This window comes from Cynara cardunculus (assembly GCF_001531365.2).
Source record: "Cynara cardunculus var. scolymus isolate 2C chromosome LG 5, CcrdV1, whole genome shotgun sequence".
Lineage (NCBI taxonomy): Eukaryota > Viridiplantae > Streptophyta > Magnoliopsida > Asterales > Asteraceae > Cynara > Cynara cardunculus.
The window spans coordinates 1,754,107-1,779,101 of record NC_037532.1 but is presented as its reverse complement, the minus strand read 5'-3'; the positions used below and the strand labels follow the sequence as shown (position 1 = coordinate 1,779,101).

Sequence of the window (24,995 nt, the reverse complement as noted above, 5' to 3'; positions counted from 1 at the left end):
TTTTGGGTGACCTATCCCGTGATGTGATGAGCTTCACATCGGGTGCTCAACCATTTGAAATGCAAGAGATCGAGAGACGTATAAACCTACTGAAGAAAAATAAGAACTAATTAGATGCAAATCCTCGAGGATCTTTAAGGTGATGAACCCTACCTCCTACTAATGCATGTTAAGGAAGCACGTTAGCCTAACAAGATGGCATAACGATGAGCTTATGTAACAATGGGTGTGCAACAAAAAAAAAGATTGATTTGAGAGTAGGCTTGGTTGTAGGTTATCATTCAATGTTATCTATTGTAATGCCATCTTATTTTGTGTTTGCATCCACCGGAGGAAGCTAAATATTTCTTTATGTAATCTTATTGGGAGGCTTCAACTTGCACACAAACTTTCAAGCTTTAAATGTTTAATATGACTTGCTRCCAAAAAAGAACTTATTTCACTCACGTTAAAACATGGTTACTTAAGGTGAATTAAGATCAATCCCATGCTTATTGTATCTTACTTCTTATGTACTTTGATATATTACTAGTTTGGCTCCATCAATCTCACAATTGGTACTTATTTGAATAAAATTAATCAGTTATGTACACATTACCTACTATTTTATGGTGGACTAGGCGAAGGCAAACCTAGCTTTGAAGTTGAAGTACCATTCTTTCAGTTTTATCCAACTTCATCAATTCAATTCTTTCTTAGGCTTCAGCAAACTTCTTCTCAGATTCCTCAGACCATTGTCTCTTTGATTCCAATAAAACATGCATGCCAATAAGTATATAAGATGGGTAATTTATAGATCAAGAGAGAAAGAATAGACAGGAAGAAACAATGATGGAGAGAAAATATCGAACCGGTTATCTACTAATTAAGGATAATGTTAAGCACAAAACATTGGCTAGTCACAAGAAAAAGAAAGAAAATTAATTTACACCAAATACACTTGGAAGAGTTCGGCTTGATTGAAGATTTGTATCAATGCTATCTATTGTTATGCAACCTTGTGTTGTGTTTTCATCCATTGGATAGAGCATCTACAACGTATGAACCAAATTTCCACTTTGTAACCATCTGGCTTCAAATTTGTAGACAAACTTTGAAACTTCATCAATGTTATAAGACTTGGTGCCCAAAGAGAATTTATTTCATTCTCACTAATACATGTTAGTTAAGACAATCAAGATTGATTCACATGGTATTTATATCTCATTTCTGATGGGCTCTATATATCGTTTGGCTTCAACATATCACAAAACCCATGCTTATTGCATACATTATACATACATGACACTATTTTATGGTGGATGAAACAAAAGCAAACATAATCTTAAAGTTGAAGTACCGTTCTTTCAATTTCTTCCAACTTCATGATTTCGATTGTTTTCTGGGCTTCAATATACTTCTTTTCAAATTCGTCAGCCCGTTGTCTCTCTGATTCTAATAAAGCCTGCATGCCAATAAGTACATAAGATCGGAAATTACACATCAAGAGAGGATAAGAGAATGAAAGATAGAATAGTGGAGAGAAAATCTCATATATGATGCACTTCCTTAAAAGGTCTAAATGACTAAAAGAAATCAAATATCTTGCTCTATAGAGAATACCAAGACAAGATAGCCATGTTGACAACCATTTAGATTTTTGCATAATATTTCTTGCTTTATTTTCAGTCATCCTAAATTCATTGTAATTTGGTAAAATCAATGCCTTCAGAAGAAAGAAAGAAAGAAATTATGCACATTGGTTGTTCACAAGAAAGAAAGAAATTATGTTTGCACCACATTCACTTGAGAGCTTTGCTTGGTCATAGATTTATATCAGTGCTATTTGTTGTTATGTCCTCTTACATTGTGTTTTCATCCGACACCTAGAGAATCCACTGCATATGAACTTCATATTTCTTTTTGTAACTATCTTATTGGCTTCAAGTTGCACACAAATTGTGAAATTTCAAATGGGTTATATGCATGCTAATGGGGCAAGTATGCTTCTCCCCGGGGGTGCTCATGGGTTGGGTTGATCGGATTGAGACATTTGAACAACCCAACCCAATGCTTGCGGTTTGAAAAATCTTAACCCAACCCAACCCAAACCGTACGGGTTGATCGGGTTGATACTTTAGTATATTAAAATATTCTTCTAACCTTGAATATGTTATTTCTTTACTCATAATTTCTATTTCATCATCAACCATTTGGTACAACTTATCCATACTTTTTACGTATATCACATTCAGTTAATTTTCTCAATTTACATATATATGAATGAGTGATATAGAGATGGAGAATAGATTGAAAATATGTACATATGAAGAGCGTACATGATAGTGTAATTGTCTAATGTATATATTAATATAAACTCAACAATCATATTAAATCCAATAAATAAAAGGATATCGGGTTCATCGGATTGGGTTGGGTTCAAATAATAGTAACCCAATATCAACCCAATACCTACAGTTTGAAAATTATACAACTCGATTAGACATCGGGTTGCTTCGGGTTGAGTTATTTCCTGTTGGGTTACGTTGGGTTGGTCGGGTTTTTGAGCACCCCTACTTCTCCCCATGGTTTAGTAAAAGGGGGTGAGGGGGGAATTTACTCCTACTCCAGCGCAAAAAGAATTTATTTCCCTCTCACTAGAACATTGTTACTTAAGGCAATCTGGATTGATTCCCATGCTTACTATATCTATTTTCTCATTGCCTATGATATATCGCTCGTTTGGCTTCATCATGTCACACAACCAATACTTATTTGTGATAAATTTATCTATGGTCTACATCTATGCCACTATTATATGGTGGACTAAACAAAAGCAAAGATAGTCTTGAAGTTTAAGTACCATTCTTTCAGCTTCTTCCAACTTCATAATTTCAATTCTATCTTGCGCTTCAGCATACTTCTTCTCAGACTCATCAGCTCGTTGTCTCTCTGATTCTAATAAAGCCTGCATGCCAATAAGTATACAAGATGGGTAATTTACAGATCAAGGGAAAAAGATACAATGATGGATAGAAAATCAAATATTTGATGTACTTCCATTCAAGGTCTAAATGACTAAAAGAAATCAAACATCTTGCTCTACAGATAATACAGCCATATCATTCACCAAGAAAACAAGATTGCCATGTTAACACCCATTTGCATTTTTGCACATATTTCCTACCTCATCTTAAATCATCCTAAATTCATTGTTAATTTGGTAAAATCAATGCCTTTAGAAGGTATTTGCAAATTAAGTGCGCAAATGTGATCAAGTGCAGTCCTAGTTGAAGTCATGTCCGAAGGAAAAATCAACTCAAGTGCTTAGTAACAAACATACAATGCTCTCTTAAAAATGACACCACTTCCATATTTCCTATATAAAGATATAAACTAAATGATAATAAAAAATATGTGAGGTCATCAGTCATCACTTCATTAACGACCGACCATATAAGCAAAAAACGAACATGCTTTTGCTTCTCTGAGAAAGTGTAAATCTATGTTTCATAGATGTTCAACAAGATAAGTAGGAATTTAGGTCAGACATGGATCCAATTTACCAATTACAACAAGTACAGTACAAAGAAAACTTCACCCTTTTCTTTCCTAAGAATCATGCAACTTCCATGAAGTTTTCTTCAGAACTTCGGTTTCTTTAAGATAGAAACTTTAGCTGATGAGACACAACCATTTCAGATCTCCAATCATAGTCAACAAAAGAACCAAATAATTAACATGACATATATCACACTCAAACAGATGCTTGTTGGTAGAAAGAGATCAACTAAACCGTGTTGTTCCTTTATTCCATGTCCTCTATGAAGCACATATGGAACTTAAATGAGTCTTCATGTCCTCACTTCCAACATTTAAATTTGCAAAAAAATCTCGAACTTTTTTAATCTTAGGAGTGATTCTCATATATAGTTTAGCATTTTACATTTCTATTGATAATATTACATAATTAGCAAGTCAAACTAGAACTAGTGATCTAAATTTAAATGACTACTTAAGATCCCTCAACAACAAAAGATGTCACTGATAAAATAAGCACCAGAAGTTATCACACTAAGGGTCAGTTTGTTAACAACTTAATGAGCTTAAAGGGACTCAGCTTATTCGTTCAGTTATACATGACTTTTTGATAGTGGCTTAATGATATAAAAGTGGCTTGTTCAGTAAGCTTTTAGACGGAGCTTTATGCAGAAATCCAATTTCTTTCAAGATCTGTCCCTCCTAATTAAAAAGCATGCTCCTTCCATCTATGGAAAAAAAACCTCAAAAACAAAAACCTTCCCAATCTCTATAGACAGATTAATCCACACAATCAGCTTTATCCATACAGGACTTAATGGAAAACCAACCCTACAACCCCTAAGATATTTTCAAAGTAAAATGGTTACGATCATCCAGGACATCATTGTAACACTCACAAATCATGGGGGTAAGGAGAGGAGATAATTTATAAGAAACCAACATTACCTTCAAGTCTTCCACTTCTGCAGCTAAACTGTCAATCTTTCCCCCGCTAGATGTATTTGTTCCAGACTCATGTTCCTTGGCAAGCAACGATTTTTCTAATTCATTCTGCATGATAAGGTATTTAACGTTTGTTACGAACATAAGTTTTCATACTTATCAGAAAATCACAATAACAATCCACCATAGAGGTAACAACCTAACAGATAAAAGTTATCTCAAGAATCTAACGTTAAAATCATCCCCCAATCAATTGGCATATCTACTTGGCTTTTAATATTACATAACCATGTGATAAAGAGTCTATGGATGGRCGAATGACTTTCTTGTGTGACATAACCTAGGGTATGAAGGCGTCACACCAAGTGCTCAACCATTTGAAATGCATGAGATGTTGCAAAACTGACAAAAAAGTAAGGAAAGAATAAGGTTATGAACCAAAGCAATGCTGATGCATGATTAGGAAGCACAAGAGCCCAACAACAAATGCAAATGAAATGTCAGACAAGATATGATGGAAGGAATAATGCTCAACCACATTCTCTTCAGAGTTGAGTTTGGTTGAAGATTAACATCTAATGTTACCTATTGCTAGGTCTTCTTACATTGACATCCATCCATCTAACAGAGCATCTACTGCTTGTGTTAGGAAGATCTTAAAATTGTAAGTGTTTATATTCCAATGACTTGAGCTTTGTTACTTCATATCAAGTTCCCACATTATGATTTACTGAGACAACTAGGAGACCTGTCAGATTCTTATGAGCTCAATATTCTTTTTCTGACTATCCTATTGAGACGCTTCATCACTGTAAACAAATTTTAGAACTTCAACATTTCATTAAAACTTGGTGTTCAAAAAGTAGTTTTCCCTCTCAGTAGAACATCATTAGTTAAGGTGAATCAAAATCAATCCCCATAGTGATTGTATCCCACTTCACATTTGCTTTGGTAAATTGCTATTGTGCCTTCATGTTATCATAAAACTCGTAGTTACTTGCATCAATGTTCTCTATTGTCTGCATAATTGCCCCTATTTTATGTTGGAGTAGATAAAAGCCATCACAATCTTGACAGGACACCTCTTTATAGCTCAAAACTAAGGGCCTGTTTTTTAGTAGCTTAATGGAACTCACAGCTGATTCGGTCAGCTATACATGACTGGAAGTGGCTTAATGATAAATAAAGTGACCTATTTAGTAAGTTTCTAGGGAGAGCTTTATGCAGAAAGCAAGTTTTCTTGCAAACATGCCTCTCCCTATTAGAAAAACGCTTCTTCCATCTATGAAAAAACCATCTCAAACAAAAAACTTCTCAATCTATGCAGACAGATTAATCCACACAGACAACTTTATCCATACAGGATTTAATGGAAAACCAACCAAACAGCCCCTAAGTTCTATCCAAAAAGATCCAGGAAGAATCCACCGAACTTATTCACCTACTTTCCATCCCCTTCTAGGTAAACAATGCAACAGATTTTACAGCCATACATGGAAAGCAAATACAAACCAGTGGAAAGGAATGAAGGATTATCTTTGAAACAGATTAATGTTACCTTCTTACGCACTTCAATATCTAGACGCCGTGTGAGCTCTTTCACTTGCTGTTCAAGTTGCTCCTTCACTTGTTGAAGTGCACCAGTTTCCCTTGCTGCCTATATATGGTAAAGATAAGCAACTAATGATGTGAAGACTGACACAACAGAAGTTTTTTTATCAGAGAAAAAACAATAATGAAGAACTAGGGTTTCTAAAGCATTGCAGCCTAAATGCCTTCAGCATCATGTATGCGATAGACCAAAGGCACCTTATGTAGGGTTGATCAAATCGCTAAATAAAAAAGCTTCTTGATATATTTACTTTGAAAGGTAGATAATAATATTCAGCCAGTAAGCCTTGGAGAATAAACCAAAAGGCCTTTGGCCTAGCGGTATCGTAACCCTTGGCCTTCTAGGAGGTCAGGGGTTCAAACCTCACCATAGGTGAGGAGGGTGTATGAGTTTATTTGTTGCATTTGCTGTATACAAATATTATATACTTCAAAAAAAAAAAAGCCTTGGAGAATAACTTTATTCATGATACTACAGGAGAGACAAAATATTAGATCAGCCTAATGGCCATTTCTCTTGTTTAGTTGCTATAATTTGCAAATGAAGTGTCAACTTTGTCCTAATCGAACGAAGTCTAACTAAATTTCAGTTACTACCCAAGAAAACTACAATCTGAACATATGAGTATATGACCTATTACTCCAATGCATAAGAGAAAAAAAAACAGACCATCTTTAATCTCCGAAGCTCTCTCCTAGCAACTCTCTGCCTCCATCCACATTGTGTGACAACCGTTGCCTTCTCCAGTTTCTTATAGCGTTTATAATCTCTATGACCACGCCATTTGGCCTACAAGAACTGACTCGTATTAGACCTGGGAAGGTTTAAATTTACAAGAAGCAAGTGAATACCAGGTACTGACTTCTATGCAAGTAGCTGCCTTGGTTCGCCTCCTGTAACTGAGTTCACGGCGAGCAGCCATTGCTCTCAGACATGACTGAATGAGGACAACTGCATGCCTGAGTCTGTTGTAAGACGTCCTCAACGTGTATCGCCGAAAGTTAGTCTGAATTTTTGTTGAGACAGCTGTCTTTCTCATATCTTCGTATACCTTAGAAGCAAGCGTTCCTAGTAGAAACAATCACAGTGTGTGTGAGGGACAGTGACATAACATACAATACAAATTAAGAAAAAATAAGCAGAATGCAGGGAACAGGCCATGTGTAGAAACCAAATAAAAAAACAGTGCTCGGAAAGGGTGTACTTTTAGTATGATTCAGAAATGAGACAGTAACCTCTTAAAGTATGTAGCAAGGCAAACGTTTCATGTGACAGTTTTCTGGACAGACAAACCTCTGCATAAAGTTTGCAAGGCAACAGCAAGATTAGCCATAGCATGAAATCGCTTCCTAATGAGAAAACTTCTTGTCATTCTCTGAATAACAATGATTGCCTTGCTAAGCTTTTCCGCTCTCCGTGTGTCTAATGCAGCCATGTGACCCGCTCTAAGAAAAACTTTTGATTTTCCGATCTGCCGACTCATATATACACCTTATTAAGTATTGACAAATTGAAATGACTGGAAGATAAAGATTGAACTAATCGATATATAAATCTGGCATGTAAAGAAAAAAACCAATATCATGTACAGGTATGAGGTAACATCCGCCAAACAAGAACAAAAGTGACCCCAAATTGGTCCCAAACATAACATGAGATCCAAAGGCAGATATCCCGAGAACTAGATACGTGCATAGTTCAAACGATGATCCATCAACAAATATAACAACCCACAATATCGGAAATGCAATGTGAAAGTTCAAACACTAGAAATGCTAAACGGCACAGAAACTGATACAACAAAATTTAGCATGGTTCCGCTACCGGTGTGATAGTGCGTGTCCACAGGAGAGAGATATTGATTGCACTAATCAAATGAATTGAAGTGAAAACACAGAACATCATATTACGATATCATTACTAGTATAATCTTGAAACTTAAGCTCCTTCCAGAGGCAACAAAAATTTTATTACCTGATATCCCTGAATCCCCAACGTGTCCAGAATCTTTCTACATGCATCCTTCCTGTCATGACTGCAGTACAAGTGATGTTATCGAACCATGTTCAAGATTTTCAAATTAGGTATCAGATGAATTGTACTTACTTTGCTCGCAAGACCTCTGGAACCAAAAGACCAAATCGATTCACAAAATCAATGAAACTCTTATTGGTAGGGTATCCAGCACAGCTGATACGAATTGCCTCTAGAACCCCCTGCATGAAAAGCACTTCAAATATGAGTTCAAGAAATTACTATTGAATTTCAAACATTGTTATATGCAATTTACTAACCCCACAACGTAATTGATGAATGATGTTGACATTTTCAAAGACAGCCGGTTTAAGAAAGTTATTTGGCTTCACACATCTAATATAATGAGGTTGTGTGGAATTCAGAGTCTCCATCAATTGTTGAAGTTGTAGCTGCATTAATTAAGAAAGAATGAGATCTACAATCTCGCAGTAAGGATGTTGAACTTGAACCATTAACTACAGTCTACACATGTGATTTTCCTCTTTCTTTTATCGTTCTTCTTTGATTCACTTTTTATCTTTTTGAGAAGCAAACTTTCTATCTCATAATTTATGACCTTGTTGCTTGACTGATCCCCTGTAAAAATTAAGTCCACTGTGACATCAATATTTGAAAGATGACCTACTTTGAAGCGAGAACCAATTGACGAGAACTTGGATTTTTTGGTTGCATCCTCGCGTAGTGGAGGAAAAAGCCCTGATACGAAAGAGCACTTGGAAGCACTCAGCAAATCTTGATGTTCAGGAACAAGATAATCTTTGTTTTTGTCTAGGAATTGATCAGACTGATAGTGAACCTGAATATTATACAAAACACATGTTTTAAGCCTAGAGATGCATTAGCAACATTTTACCTGAAAATTTATAGAATCTTACATTACCTCTCCGGCATAATGAGCAATGATGAAATCCGAGCGTGCCAATTTTGGTTTGATAAATCGTGGGTGAGTTTTGAATGTCTGATAGAGCTTCTGTGAAAACGTTTCAGGAGTTGACTTGGGAAACATACTGGAACCAAAATTAGGTAAGCATGAGCTAACAAGAAGCTTACTCGGCATTACAAACAAAGTATTATGAAAGTGTGTGTGCCTAGAATATACCTAAAAGTAAATACTTTAAAGACCATGAATATAAACACACACACGCCCTATCCTTGTGATAAATGGGCCCATGAAGAACGATAAAAAAATAGAAAATGCTTTTCATCATCAAAAATAGAAGTCAATACAAAGAAATACTAGAAAGCACTATTCTATTTTATGTGGGACGCATAGCATATGGCATTAGCATGAACATATTTCATACGTCAACATATAAGATATGTTAATTCATATATTCCATTGTAACACATCAGTAACAAATGCAGAAAGTCATCTGATCCAATTAGAACCAACTGGCCTTGATTGGATATCCAATTGTAATTGGATTGGGTCAAATCCAAAAATTCTAACATCCAAATTGGATAGTTCGGTTCTTCGGATGGCGGTCCAAAATCCAATAAAACTAAACCGATACCACCAGATTAATAATATTTTACGTTATTTTTTAGTTGATATTTGTATATAGTGTTTTTCAAGATATTAGAAAAATATGTTTATAATTGGTTGGAAGTTGAAACGGTGGATTAATTGGTTAAAGTTTAGATCATAATATTGGGATGACTAATATCCATATGGAACCGATCCGATCCAATTATACATTGGATTAGATTGGATTGGTTGTCCAATGTTGAGTGGAACGGACCGGATTCAGATAGGATCCACCTAAATCCATTGGATTTCAACCGATGAACACCCCTAGTGGCAATAATACATGTATATGGATATGTATATATCTGTTAGCAAATACATATAAACCTTTTAATAGCAAATATAATAGACTCTGCAGATTGCAAGCTTAGACAATCAATCCTACCTTTCTATTTTAATTAGAAGTGAAAGTTTGTGGATTGTGGAGTACCCTAAAAATGGTAACTTTCTGACCGTTGACTGAAATAGTTAATGAATAGAGGTCATGACTAGTGGTTGATAAGTACACTGTTGGTATAGTCCTACAGGCTCAAATAGATAGCTGAAAATAAGTAACAATTTGCTAACCAAGTGACTGGTTCTTGATATAAATGAAATAACCTCTAGAAAAACTAATCACTCAAAAAAACCCAACAAGAAAAGCCATTTAAGAGATCAGTTAAATTTTACAATAAAAATCACATTAGGAAGACAAATGTGCAAATATATTACACAAGAAGACTAAGTGATCACAATAAAYCAATATATATCTCTAAGAATGCAGCAATTACCATTTACCCTCAGAACTACAATTGTTCCACAAAAAGAAAGACTAAGAGAATTTGTCAATTATTTCATGTATTATGGTGAAGAAGATCACAGTTTCTTCTTTCAAAAAGTATGCAAGTTTTTCTATTGATTATTGTAGAAAGTAACATTGAGATAGAAGAAAAAGTTGTTATATATGACATGGAACTTTTAAGAAATTAATTAATGTTATATATATATATATATATATAATATATATATGTATGGGTTGGGTTCCGATGAGAATGGAAGTTATGGTGAGAAGAGTAAAAAGGGATTTCCACCCTTGGATCAATCCTAATTGAAGAGAAGCACTAGATCAACACTAATGAGATATACTAGATCAATTCCCTTCTAAGGCACGATTCATGGGTTGTTTTGGGATTAAAATGTTGGAATATTTCCTACTTTAATGTGGCCTAAGGACCATTTCTGTAATAAATAGTGGGAAACTAATATATTAACAGTTTATATCCTAAACTATACCATCATGACAAATCAGTTACTTGATGGAARTAACCACCATATAAATAGATGGTCAAAATAGTTCTCTTTGATGCTTCATACGTACGGCACGTTCAAGGGAGATCCAACTCTCTTCTCCCAAAAACACCCTAATCTTGTCCTCTCAATCTATCCATCAAGAAGGAAGCATTATCACGAGAATAAGGAATCCGGAATCAAACTACTATAATGGTTTCTTCTTCATCAATGAACAATCCAATCAAGATCGGATCTCCAAGTAAGTTTTATGTTTATCAAATCTAATCATTATTGATGAAATTAATTAGTGATCATGAGATTAAATCTTGTTCTATGTTTAATTTAATTAACATGAAAGTGATCAAGGGTTTCCCTTCTTCCACTTCTCACCTTAACTCTTATTCTCACACGATCCTTCGTATATATATATATATATATATATATATATATATATATATGTGTGTGTGTGTGTGTGTATACATATATCTATGAATGAATGAATGAACGAATGAATGGATACTACTACTAAAAAACCCTATTTTTGTAGGACCCAGGGCAAGTGCCCGTCCCTCCTTTCCCAACAGTCCTGCACACACATGTTTACAAAGAAATATTATCAAATTATGTGTGCCTGGAGCACGTCTGATAAAAAATGCATAAAAAAGGAATATAAACACACATACGTGCAAACACACAATGTGTATGTTGTGTGGATGGCAAAATGTTGCTTACCAGGCCTCATCAAGTAGAGCAATGATCCCACCAGGTTTCTGCAAATACAAACATTAATAAAAATGCATCATCTCTAAGGTTGTGAAGTTAGAACCCAGTCTCTTGTGATTAGTTATGACTTATGATATATGCTTATACTAGTGATTACATAAAAACTATTGCTTATCAAGAAATGAACATGGGATCTTCCAGAATGACAAAACTTCAAACAACATTGTCAACAGAAATTTGAAATCTTGAAACGGAATGTTTTCTGTTTCTCAATTGTGTCTTTTCCAGCGGAGGGGTAAAAGTGTATTTAATGCAGAAATCTCTTCTGTTGGACTCATTTCTTACTTCCAGTAACAAAAAGGGTGGCACTGAAAGCTTTATTTATAATTCATCAAGTTTTACAGAAGTACTTGTATTTTACATGCATTAATAATAATTAATCTACACACATGAAAAATAAAAGAATGATCGTATTACTTCCCAGGATATCAACTGTGGCCAAGGGTCAAATCATGACCAAACTCTCCTGAAAAGACCATAAACAAAAATGTGCAGCCAAATGGGAACCTTTTATTGGTTTCTTTTACTTGATAACTAGATCTACTGATAGATTGTCAAGAAAGAAAACTGCAGGAATCAAAAGAAGTTGAGGATTTCATAATTTAAATTTATATGTAGAACCTTTTCAATAAGATCTAGGATGTCCTTGTTGTCTACAAACTCTATGTAGCTCCAGTCAATCTCCTCTTTGCTGTATTTCTCTTGCTGCATCTTGAAAACATGCTGTATGAAGGAAACAGTTAATGCTGGAAATCAATTATATGTTCATAAAGGGAAGTATTACCAATTTTGTCAAAAACACATTTAGTCAGACCTGATTGAAGTGTTGTTGCAGCTTCTCATTAGTGAAATTAATACAGAACTGTTCAAAACTGCCCAATTTAAACAAAACTATGACTAAATCATATCAATCAAGTCAACAAAGAAGCAGTTCTCTAACGCTGTGTTCTTGAATTTGGGGAGAAAAGAAAAGAAAAGAAATGGAAAGAAAAGAAAGGAAAGGAAAAGAATCTTTTTTGTATTTTTGCTCTCGAAAGGGAAGGAAAAGGAAGGAAAGGGAAAGAAGTAAAGTAATTTTTCATGTTCTTGAACAGGAGAGAAAGGAAAGGAAAGATGTCATTTTTACTAATTTACCCTTTAAAAATATATTCTTTAGAATTAATTAGGTGGTTTTGTAATTTGAATAATTTTTAAAGATTTTTTGTTTCTTCCCTTTCCTTTCCTTTCCTTTCCTTTCCTTCCCTTCCCTCTCCTCCCAGATTTAGGGGGAAACTTATCATTATTTTCCTTCGTTTCCTTTCCTAAAGAACTTTCAAGAACATGAGTTCTTTTTCTTTCCTCCCCTTCCCCTCCTTTTCCTTTCCTTTCCTTCGTAAAAAAGGTTTCGAGAACACAGCATAATAATTATTTCAGCGCTGAAATTTTACCTATTGGTTTTAAAGCTCTCAAAACCATATATGTCAAGGACGCCGATTAGAGAATTTGACTTTGGATCTTGCCCAATCGACACATTAATTTTATCCACCAACCTGTAAATATGAATAATCATGCACTCCAGAAGCTAAAGTAATTAAGAAAGCCCTTTGAGCAATCATACATGGAACAACAAACTATTTAAATGCATAATCCAAAGTATGGTAAATCAGATCAACATGAAAGGCTGAAATTACCAATCAAATAAGCGACAATATAAGGTCTTAGCCAAACCATCCCTGCTGAAGGTTGCACCCTCAGGATCAAGGCTTCTCTTGATAACTTCTTCTGGAGTAACCATCACACGCTTCAGTAGTGCATCTTCCAGTGACTGTAGATCACACCTGAAGTAGACAGTAATTCAGAACACATGCATACACAAACACACACACAGATGTGTTGGGAGTCCTGCATCGGCTAGACTTGGAACATTCTCCTCTGTATATGTTGGAACCTCCCCTTCCTCCTCAAGGGCTCTTTTGGAGAGTGATCCAGGGGGGTTCCACATATCCTCACATGGTATCAGAGCCAAGGTCTGTCACTCTAAGGACCCAACACTCTGGCTAGCCCCCTCTCGACACTCTGGGACAATCTGTGTCCATCTAGCCTCCATTGAAGGGGGCGTGTTGGAGTCCCACATCGGCTAGACTTGGAACATTTATCCTACATATATGTTGGAACCTCCCCTTTCTCCTCAAGGGCTCTTTTGGAGGTTATCACGGGGTTCCACATATCCTCACAAGATGCAAACAAACACACACACACACATAAGTAGACATTAAAAGTTGGAGACAGAAAGAAATAAGCATATCACAGCTCCAAACACACATTAGCAGCTCTGCTGTCATCTGAAGATGAAATTTGGATTTATCGTCTTTCAGGATTGACGAATCATGCTCTTCCCCTTTAGCAAATTCAAGATTACCAAGATGGAGAATTGAAGCCACAACGCTGAAAATTGCATCCTGGAAAATATGTATGTTATTGACAGCTTATTACACAATAAAACAAAATAACAAACAATTCAGCTTGAAGATGTTACAACCTGTTCTGTTTGGCTTATTCCAACAATATCCATGGCTCTCCTAGTGGCAAGATAATCATGGGCATCGCTTACACCAACAAGTTCATAGCAATTTGATTGATTGAGATAGTGAAACGACTTAGGGTCTCCTAATTTGTATTTCTTGGTTTCCTTAAAAAGTTAAGAAAAGAGTTAACAATCTTTAAGTAGCTAGGTAGGATCTGAGTTATAGAATATATGATACATAAAAACTACCTCCGGGGGTGCAGCACAAAGAAGATAGAAACAGTGATAGTTGCGTTCAGGATCTGAAATTTGGCAAACACGAGATCTTTCTAGGAGGTATGTCCGGATGGCAGCTCCAGATATTCTTCCACATTTATCAAACTGAATCTCAACAAATTTTCCAAAACGGCTGCAGCAAGATAGCACAGAGGGATCACGGCATTTTCAGCCAATGCAATTAGTTATTGAACAAGTATCAAGTTTCTTGTAGCATAACTTGAACAGTTCTGCACCTGGAATTGTTATTTCTAACAGTTTTTGCATTGCCAAATGCTTCCAGGACTGGATTTGACTGCAGTTACAACATGTAATCAAGAGAAATGGATAGGTTAGTATGACAAAGCAAAGAAAATAACCTATTGGCATAAATTACAAAACAATCTTTTTGTCTTAAGCTAGTCAGGGTAGGCCAAAAATGAAGCCAAAATAAATTATAAAGAGGTCAACTTGCTAGGGTTCACGAACACAAATAGCATCCTTTAGTGTACTCACATCCAAGGCCAATTTCTTTGGCTTATTCCCTCATTTTAAGGGCCTTTTTGTTAGCAGCTTAATGGGCCTCAGTGCTTATTCGGTCAGCTATACATGATTATTTGGTAGTGGCTAATGATGTAGAAAGCGGCTTATTCAGCAAGCTTCTAGGGGGAGCTTTATGCAGAAAGCCAAGTTTTTTCCAAACCTATTGCTCCCAATTGAAAAATATGTTCATTCCATATATGGAAAAAAGACCGAACAAAAATCTTCTCAATCTATACAGACAGATTAATGCACACATACATCTTTATCCATATAGAACTTAATGAAAAACCAACCAAACATCCCCTAAATCTCTCTTCATTACTTCTCACAATGTCAATCTTGGCCTGCCTCTACCTCTCCTAACAGTCTCATCTTGATAGAGTCACTTTGTTAACCAAATATCTATGTTGAAGATGACCAAACCATCTCAAATGATGTTGCTCAGTTTCTCCCAAACTGGTGTCAACCCAACTTCTCCGGAATATCAATATTTTCTAATTCCATCCTTCGTGTGGGAAGACATCCTAGTCAAGCAAATACTAGCAGGCCACTTTAGTCCTTCAACTTAATAGTACTCGGAAAGTTTACTGTGTAAACCTTGGGGTTAATAACAGATTTACCGGTAGGTAAGGAAAACCTTGATTAATTAGAATACAACTATACAAGATGGGTCTTTAAGGGCCACAAGAGGTAGAAAACCTAAAATCCTATTTGAGAATGAAGTAAAAACAAACAGAATACTAGCCTATATAATAGCTCCCAAATTGCATTTTGAGGAATGTTCTATACACAAAAGGAGTAGATTCTTCTTTATTGTTAGTGTGGTGCTATTAATCACTAATAGTATTCAACTTTCGCCAATTTGATTAATCTTGATGGTGTTTAATTACTTTATCCCTCGATTCAATCTGATTATTAGGTTGGTGGCGAAAATTTTATCAAGCTAATCTCACATTTCCAGGTCCTAATATTGCCCGGTTTATGCATCATCTATTAGTTTAACAAGCCTCTCTCTCTTATCCTTTAACTTGCCGATAAAAATCACTTTTACTAAAGAGTCTATACAACACATAACAACTTACTGAATCATGAGAGGCTACAAAGACCTAATAATAGATCCATAGATCATTTGATGACCAATACCATAAATATGGTTAAAGGGTAAGTACCCATGTCTACACATTATAGCTATTTTATATTCCCATCTCCACCTTCCCATGAGATCCTTCATGAGAGAACTTGGTCATACTAGATTGACCTTAACAAATTAATCAGAACCAAAAGCTAGTTTACCTGTATTTTACTTGTAAGGAAGAAGTGAGAAAGGGACAATTGTGGGTCCCAAGAGCAATAATGAAAATGGGTACATTAGCATGTGTATTAGGTGGAATTGGGTGTGGGATATATTGGGTTCGTTTTGGTTTAGTTTGATTTGGTTTGGTATTAGGTTTTGTTGGCTTTGTAACCAGGTCAAATGCAATCCTTTCATCCAAATTTTTACATTTAAAAAATAAAATTCAATTTAGAAAGGACAATCTAATGGAAGAAAAGACTAACCTCCTCAAATCAGTTGCATTTTTACTTGGTTCAATGGACCATTTAAAGAAATACAACAAGGAATTTAAGTTACTTTGACATCTTACTTCTAGAACCTGTTGTTCAACTGTTCGTCCTTCAGAGCCTTTATGACCACCAACATATGCAAGATAGCGCATAAGCATCTTGGTAGTCTCAGTCTTACCCGCCCCACTTTCACCGCTGACCAAGATTGAGTTACTTTTTCCTCCATTAACCATTTCCCTGATTCACCTCAAGTGAGCATGTCTATGTGATCTCTTTAGATGATATGTAATACAAAAAAAGGGAATATTACCTGAAAGCAAATTCAGCAATTGCAAATACATGCGGACTTAGAGCCCCAAATTGTGCTCCTTTGTATTTTTCCATCATGTGAGCATCATACAAGTGAGGCAAACTTTGAAATGGATTAACGGCGATGAGGATATTGCCTGTATAAGTCTGCCATAATGTCAGAGTACGATATAGTATTATGACAAAGCCTCCATAGCTGCAGTAATCCAACGTTCCCCTCGCCAGACTAAACAACAGCAAAATAGATAAATGAAACTGAAGTTGGAGATCCTCTTACATAGATTTTATCTCGTTGATATCTGATAGATATGTTATGCAAAACTCCAGGCTCATGCAAATAAGAAAGCTTGGTCATGTCATCAACTCCACCATCTGGAGTGTCCAACTCTTTGGGGTATACTTTTGATAGTTGCATAACAACCTATAGGCAGTAAAGGGTAAAATTTATAGACAAAAGAATTACGAACCTAGAAAGAAGTTTGAACTTTTTATTTCTCATTTTCCACTATTGTTCACTGACAACAACACTTAAAATCATTACAGTATAGTTAAGCCTAAAAGAAGGTGGTGTCCATTTGAAACTGCTTAGAAGGCTTCATAACAACTTTAACTCTATAAGGTACCAAATAGAACTACTGCCCTTTAAGGATTTCTGCGCGATTCTTTGTCAGCTTTCTAGGATCATGGTTCCAAGCATTTCATTTGCCTCAAAGTTGGCATAGAGTTATCAGGCAGAACTTGAGCACTTGCCAACTTGACACCATGACCAAGGCTTTAAAAGGCAGAATTGGGCCTCGAGGCATTTTCCCTCAACGAGGCGAGGCGTAATCCTCGAGGCAGGTATGAAGCGTAACCCCCAAGGCGAAAATATATATACACCAAAATAGGTATATATATTACACAAATATATACATTTATATACAATATACATAATACTAAATTACTAAAGGTGTTGGTTCAGTGGTTCTTAAAGGAAAGAGTGAAACCGTGAGATAGGCTTAGAGGGTGTGGAAAAATTGGTTGCTTGGAGGGAAGAAAGGGTCAAACCACACTTTTTGATTGAGAGGTGAAAGTACTAGCTTTTTGGATTTTAAAATACTAAAAGTACACATTGGAGGTGTTGGGCTTTGACTTTTATTTTTTTAAAAATAAAAGACACTTAACTATAAAGAGAAGTACTACTACTGCCATAAAGCTCATAAAAGAAAGCAAAAAGACCATTACCAAAGTAAATCATCCGAGGCATACGCCTCATCCAGGGTCCAAGAGGCGCCTGCCTCAGGTGCCGTTTGGGGCCGCCTTGCCTTGAAGTGGACCTTTTGGCGTACACCTCAAGCGATTTTTAAAACCATGACCATGACTTCCACCTCCTTTTTCCAATGAAAGGGTGAACTTGGTAAACGAACCAAAATGAACTGATTGACATTTGACAAGAACATAGATCAACTTACTTTCTTCCCGTCAGTGGTTTGGATCTCAGCTTCCTTTCCATCTATTTTCAACACTTCGCCATCAATCCAAGCCACTGATGGGTTTTCCACCCACACTTGAGAACCTACGGTGATTTTTTCCGTAATATCCTGCATATTGATTCAGAGACTCGTCAGAAGCCAGAAGTATGGTAGCAGAAAAGGTAAGCAGCATGATGGCGGATAAGAAGGAATCTAACCACACGAATAAGCATTCTAACCATAACAAGTAAACACCCTTATTAGCAAATATAACATACTTTCACCGACTACTGCAAGTTGACACATAAAAATCATCCATAGTGAATATCAACAAGTAAAGCACAAATTCAAGATTATAAATTTGAAAAATGCAGATGTTGCTTACAAATTCAAACTACATGAAAAATGCAATATTCTATCCTGGTTATCATGTCTTGGTACTTATGAAGCAAGTAAGTGTGTATCATTCTTCTGTTCATTTACCTAATATGGATCATCAGGAGCAGATGTTGCTGTATATCCTTTTTCGAGCAGAAAGATCAAGAACAATAATGTTGTGGACTTGTGGTAGTAGGGTATTAATGCAAGGACCAAGAAACCTTGCCCCAATAAGCTACTTTGGGATGGTTTTCGTTAAGCATGTCATTCCTTTCAGCTTTAAAGAAAGGGCCAAGAGTGAAAAAAATTCATTACTAGAAGTCTAGAAGGGTCCAAGTTAAATGTTGCATTCTATTTAGTCACTACCTGATTCTAGTTAAACTGTAGAAGAAAAATCTTATAATTGTTGAACATCTACAGTGCAAATCAGGATAAAAGATATAGCAATAAAAAATTATTTATGTTGAGTAACACTACAATTTATCTCTCATGAGTCAACGACATGTCTAAGGGCTGTTTACATATGCTTACTGGTAATAGTCACCACTCTCACTTACCTTATGGAGTAACATTCCCGGCCAAAAAAATGAATTGATGTAAGCGTTTATAACACGGTAAGCGCTTACTGGATAAAAGTCATCATCCTCAGTTACCGGGTAAGACTATCGATCCATGTCTTCCCTCTTACTAGGTAAGTTTCTTGGTCCTTGTTATGTTCATTTGGTAAGGTAATTGAACCAGTAGGCGCTTACCAAGGTAAGTGTTTAGTAAACGACCTGGTCCAGATGGATACTTGCACAAACATGGGCTTAGGGGCCGTTTACTAAACACTTACTTTGGTAAGCGCTTAACCCTTCAATTACCTTATCGCGTGAACATAACAAGAACCGGGAATCTTACCCGGTAAGAGGGCAGACAAGGATCAAGAGACTTACCCAGTAAGTGAGGGTGATGACTCTTACCCGATAAGCACTTATTGGGTTATAAACGCTTACCATTAATCCATTTTTTATGGCTAGAAATGTTACCCATAAAGAAAGTGAGAATTGAATTGGGACTCTTGCCGATAAGCATTTGGTAGACGACCACTTTATATTGCAAAGGGAAAGGCATAATATATTTGTATAAAGTTTCATAAATAAATTCATGACGACCATCAGCTTTATCGTGATTTGGTCATGGAACATGGATGAAAGTCCTCACACAAAGTACACTCTAAACCAAAAAGATAAGATTTGATCATTGTCATAAACTTACTTACAAGTAATTCAAAGAAAAACAGACATACGTAATTACATACCATCTGAATATCAACTGCGAAGCTCTGTAACTACAAATTCCTTCATCGTTAATCGATGCGCGCAATTACTATTTTACAATGTCCTGATCTGAATACTGAACTCAGATCCCTTCACCGTGAAAACGCGATTGCATTACGTGATCCATGCCACGAAATACTCCTAATAAATAACATTAACATGAGCTCAATGGCCACCGTATATATATGCACAGATTATAATGCGAACGGCAGGTAACAAGAACACATACCCGCTAAATTTCTAAATCACCCTTCGTCCACTTCGAATCCCTCCATTGTTTTTCCCCGATTTTTCACATCAAAAATCCGAGTCGATCTTCCAGGATCTCAAATCAAATCACAACACCGTGCTCGGAAATTCGTGATATGATAAAGTAAAAAAAAATCAGCGTTTCCGCACCTGAACTGTAGAAACGATTGTCGGAAAAAATGGATATTATCGAATCCGACGAACGTACGTACGACGACGTTGATGATGAGTTGGAGAGTGAAAATGGAAAGTGCCAATTGGATTGGACCGGTTTGGACGATCTGTGAGACATGGTTTGATTGGAAACCCTGGAGATTCGGAGAAATTCGCCGATTTGTGGTTCTCTTGGTCTCTCTCTTCGTTTGGGGATGATTGGATCCTATCAATTCGCGCCATGCATAGTAACTGTTAAATATTTGGGGGCAAATCGCATAGAATCAAACATTTAAAATACTAGAATCAAAATCAACAGATTTGGAATACGAATGTCATCTCTTTAGAACCCACATGTTTTAAAATCGACTGCTCACGATCATTTCCTCATTGAAATTGGTTTATTAGTTACTAGTATGGATACCGTGCCTTGTGCGGTATTATGAGTGTTTTGATTAATAATCTGATGATTGTCTATATAAATATATATTAATTGTTAATAGAATCATCAACAAATCATATTCAAATAATTYAAAAAAGTTAAATAAAATATAGTTAGTGAAATTTTAATATACACATATATATATTGAGAGAGAGATTTGTTTAGTAATAAAATTATAAAACTAAATAAAATGAGTAATAATAACGATGAAAATATTAAGGAATCTGACACAAATTTAGGAATAAAAAATACTCTAAATAAAGATATGTCTCCTTCAAATGATGATGTACATATACTATTTTTCATCTTCAACACATATATTGACTTTAAAAACACAATAGTGAACGGACCGGACCAATCATACGATATGTAAAAAATCACATAGCAAACTTAAAGACTTCAAATCTTTATAACCCAATAGATAAAAATATAATGCAATCAAAATCATAACATGAACATACATAAAATTATAATACGACTAAACTTACGATAAGAACATACTTAAAAAATATAATCCAATCAAAATCATGATACAAACATACATAACATTCTAATACACTTTAAATTACAAAACAAACTTGCATAAAATCMTTACCTTATATCATAATCAAAAATTCCCACAACCCAAACTTGAAAAGTTCAAATTTTCATGACTTGATATATAAACGTTAAAGAACTCGAAAACCTGCAAACCAAAAAACGTTCAACATGCATAAGTAAAAATTACATGGTGACCTTGAACATTTTAAATTTTTACCTAATACATAAGAGTTATAATGCAAACAAAAATCACGATACAAACATAAATAAAATTATAATGCAATCAAAATAATGAAACAAATCAGTATAAATATTTTACCTTATATTGCAACCAAAAAATCAAATATTGAATTTGAAGACTTCTTTTCAAATCTTCATGACATAATGCATAAAAACTATAATGCAACCTGAATAACATAACGATACAAACATACATAAACTTATGGGAGAAGTAAAAAAAAACTATGAAGATTATCAATAGTAAAATAGAAGAAAAATCAAAGAGAAAGAAAATAAATTTAGAGATGTATAAGATAGAGATAGAATTTGAAAGGGTCTGAGAGATGAAGATGAATAAATAGTTGTTGTTTATATGTATATAAATAAATGATTGATGAGAAAAGATGAAGGGTTTGGAGTTATGTCATTTGAATTAATATAGAAGGAGATGAATGGTTTGGAGTTGAATGCAAACATTTAACAAAAAAAACATAAATTGACAAAAAAATATATAATAGTAGTGGATGTTGAGAGAATGAAGGAGAAAAAAGAAAATTGAGGTTCTAGGCTTTAGGAGAGGCCACTTCAAACACTCATGGTTGATTCTTTAATATATATATATATATATATATATATATATAATAATACATAAGAGTTATAATGCAAACAAAAATCATGATACAAACATAAATAAAATTATAATGCAACCAAAATCATGAAACAAATCAATATAAAATTAGTATATTTGCAACCAAAAAATCAAATATTGAACGTGAATACTTTTCCAAATCTTCATGACATAATGCATAAAAACTATAATGCAATCTAAATAACGAAACAAACATACATAAAATTGTGGGAAAAGTGAAAAAGCAAAAAAAAAAACTATAAAGATTATCAATAGTGAAATAGAAGAAAAACCAAAGAACTTGAAACTTCTTCAAATCTTCATGACATATAATGCAATTTAAATAACGATACAAACATACATAAAATTATGGGAGAAGTGAAAAAAAAAAAAAACTATGAATATTATCAACAGTAAAATAGAAGAAAAACCAAAGAGAAAGAAAATAAATTTAGAGATGTATAAGATAGAGATATAATTTGAGAGGGTGTGAGAGATGAAGATGAATAAATAGTTGTTGTTAATGAAGCTTAAATTCGAAAAAAGTTTATCATATCCTGTGATTATAAAATATCAAAATTTTATTCGAATTTATATGATCAAATCGTAAACACAATTTATATAATCCAATCGTAAACACAATCATATCCTATGATAACAACACATCCAACAATATTGAAAAAGAAACATGTAATAACAAATCACATTTTTTAATGAATATAATTTTTACATACCTTTTAAAATCTTTGAATTCTTCTTCAACTCTCATCTTCTTCATCCCTCACCAAAGGATTTTATATGATTTCATTTTGTTTATTATTGAAACTTTAAAAAACAAATTTCATTAAGAAATAAAAGAAAGTAAATGGAAGAGCAAATCAAGAGTTGGAGGTTAAACTTGGGTATACAAAATTACAAAAATAACCTGGGTTAATTATAAGCTATACATTTTTCATCAAGGGGCAAAAAAGTCTTTAACATATTCAACATTTAAAAAAATAAAAAAAAAACGAGAAAAAAAATAGAAGGGGTTCTAAGCATTAGAAGGTGTCACCTCATTATATTTGGTTTATTCTTTAATATATATATATAGATTTTTAAATCAAATGTTATGAATTTACAATATCCGTTAGGGATGGGTTATAGACCAAAATTCAACATCAACATGCAATTGTGATGGCCAGGGCCCAGATATACAATTATAACGATCAAGTTCGCAATTGTGATGGTAAACTAGTTGAATTTGATAAAAAAAAAATATCTTTTAGTTAGGTCCGTAATGAATATTACGAATATAGTGATAGTTGTGTCAACACATAAGATAAATGGTTAGAAGACCAACTATATAAGGGGCGGAAGGCCGTATAGGCTTTTAGGGGCCATGGCCACTGGGTTTTTTGATTCATTAATAATACATATTTTGGGTTTTTAATTGTTAATTCCAAGTTTTTTAATATGGCTCCCCCCGTACTGGAGTCCACTAAGCTTTTAATCCATCCCAACTAAAATCTAAAGTTGTTGATTATTCATCGCCACATACCCACATGACCATATCAACCGACAGATTTACGCAAACAACTTATGAACAAAATTACAATCTCCCGTCTCCATTATTGAAATTACATACCTGTTGATATATCTTCCCTCTTCGCGTTTACCACTCTCGAGTGAGTCGAGTCTCGACCTCCAGCCTCTCGCGGTCTCACCCTCTCCAGTCTCCAATCTCCATGGAAGAGCAACATGAAGAACCAAATCCGAATGCAAGTGGAATCTCTGTGATTTTAATTTGTGAGGAGATTGATGGTCGAATATTTTGTTTACTTGTTGATGAAACAGGGGATGAGTCTAAAAAAAGAGCAAATGTCTATTGTTTTGAGATTTGTTAATAAAGAGGGATTCATTATAGAGTGTTTATTTGGATTTGTTCATGTACGTGATAGTACAACATAAACGCTCAAGGAAATTGTGGAGGACTTCAAGGCCGCGAAAGATTGACGAGTTTCACTTTGATTAGCAATGTTTGACATATTCATATTTGACGTCTAGTTTTAGAGTTTTACTATTTTTTAACTTTGGATTGTGTATTTTTTGTATTTTTTAAAATATATAATATATATCAGGTCCGACCCTTACGGTTGGAAAACTTGTGTTCCTCCCCTGGCTATATACATAGACTATATATATATATATATATATATAGAGAGAGAGAGAGAGAGAGAGAGAGAGGGGTGAGTTATCATGCAACACCTTACATTTGTATGACCAAATACAACTTAATCTCAACCGTTTATTTAATTTGATGAAAATGTGATTTCATAAAAGTTTTAATTGTTTCATAATATAAATTATTGATCATAATTAATGAACCATAGTCATCTTCTATAAATATTCAAATCATAATTAATAAACTTTCATCATTTCCATAAATATCTCAATTAATTGAGTTGTATTTGTTGTACAAATATGATGAGTTGTATTTGAAACATCATCTCTCCCTCTTAGAAAATGAAAGTAACACACTTTATCGCACATCTATAATTTATATACATATATATATATATATGCCGTTATCTTATTTTACTGTGTAATTAAATGTTTTAAATGTAAGAATTTAGATGACTTGCAAAAGATATTAGAAAAGGAAAAACAATAGAAATATAATTTGGGCCACAAATAATTTTATCGTTCAACTTTGATGGATACGAAGGCCCAAATAAAAGCCCAGTGGTTTAAGTTTGTGTTGGGGAAGA

At 34.6% G+C, this 24,995-nt stretch overlaps 1 protein-coding gene across 1 annotated transcript in view; it reads right to left on the bottom strand.

Moving 5' to 3' along the window:
- The window catches only part of LOC112512190 (myosin-9), a 39,148-nt gene extending 20,696 nt beyond the window's left edge, over nt 1-18,452 (bottom strand). Inside the window, exons 1-25 of the mRNA XM_025118056.1 lie at nt 18,318-18,452; nt 17,144-17,287; nt 16,868-17,013; nt 16,638-16,794; nt 14,709-14,767; nt 14,446-14,605; nt 14,212-14,361; nt 13,995-14,131; nt 13,364-13,510; nt 13,121-13,222; nt 12,508-12,565; nt 12,315-12,416; nt 11,643-11,680; nt 8,994-9,120; nt 8,739-8,909; nt 8,371-8,502; nt 8,183-8,292; nt 8,051-8,111; nt 7,370-7,547; nt 6,939-7,144; nt 6,746-6,865; nt 6,023-6,121; nt 4,468-4,572; nt 2,843-2,947; nt 1,340-1,444 (exon numbers count right to left, since the gene is read on the bottom strand). Of these exons, the coding sequence (XP_024973824.1) occupies nt 1,340-1,444; nt 2,843-2,947; nt 4,468-4,572; nt 6,023-6,121; nt 6,746-6,865; nt 6,939-7,144; nt 7,370-7,547; nt 8,051-8,111; nt 8,183-8,292; nt 8,371-8,502; nt 8,739-8,909; nt 8,994-9,120; nt 11,643-11,680; nt 12,315-12,416; nt 12,508-12,565; nt 13,121-13,222; nt 13,364-13,510; nt 13,995-14,131; nt 14,212-14,361; nt 14,446-14,605; nt 14,709-14,767; nt 16,638-16,794; nt 16,868-17,013; nt 17,144-17,287; nt 18,318-18,452 (3,054 nt within the window). The remainder of the gene's footprint in view (nt 1-1,339; nt 1,445-2,842; nt 2,948-4,467; nt 4,573-6,022; nt 6,122-6,745; nt 6,866-6,938; nt 7,145-7,369; nt 7,548-8,050; nt 8,112-8,182; nt 8,293-8,370; nt 8,503-8,738; nt 8,910-8,993; nt 9,121-11,642; nt 11,681-12,314; nt 12,417-12,507; nt 12,566-13,120; nt 13,223-13,363; nt 13,511-13,994; nt 14,132-14,211; nt 14,362-14,445; nt 14,606-14,708; nt 14,768-16,637; nt 16,795-16,867; nt 17,014-17,143; nt 17,288-18,317) is intronic.
- Nucleotides 18,453-24,995: the final 6,543 nt, after the last annotated feature.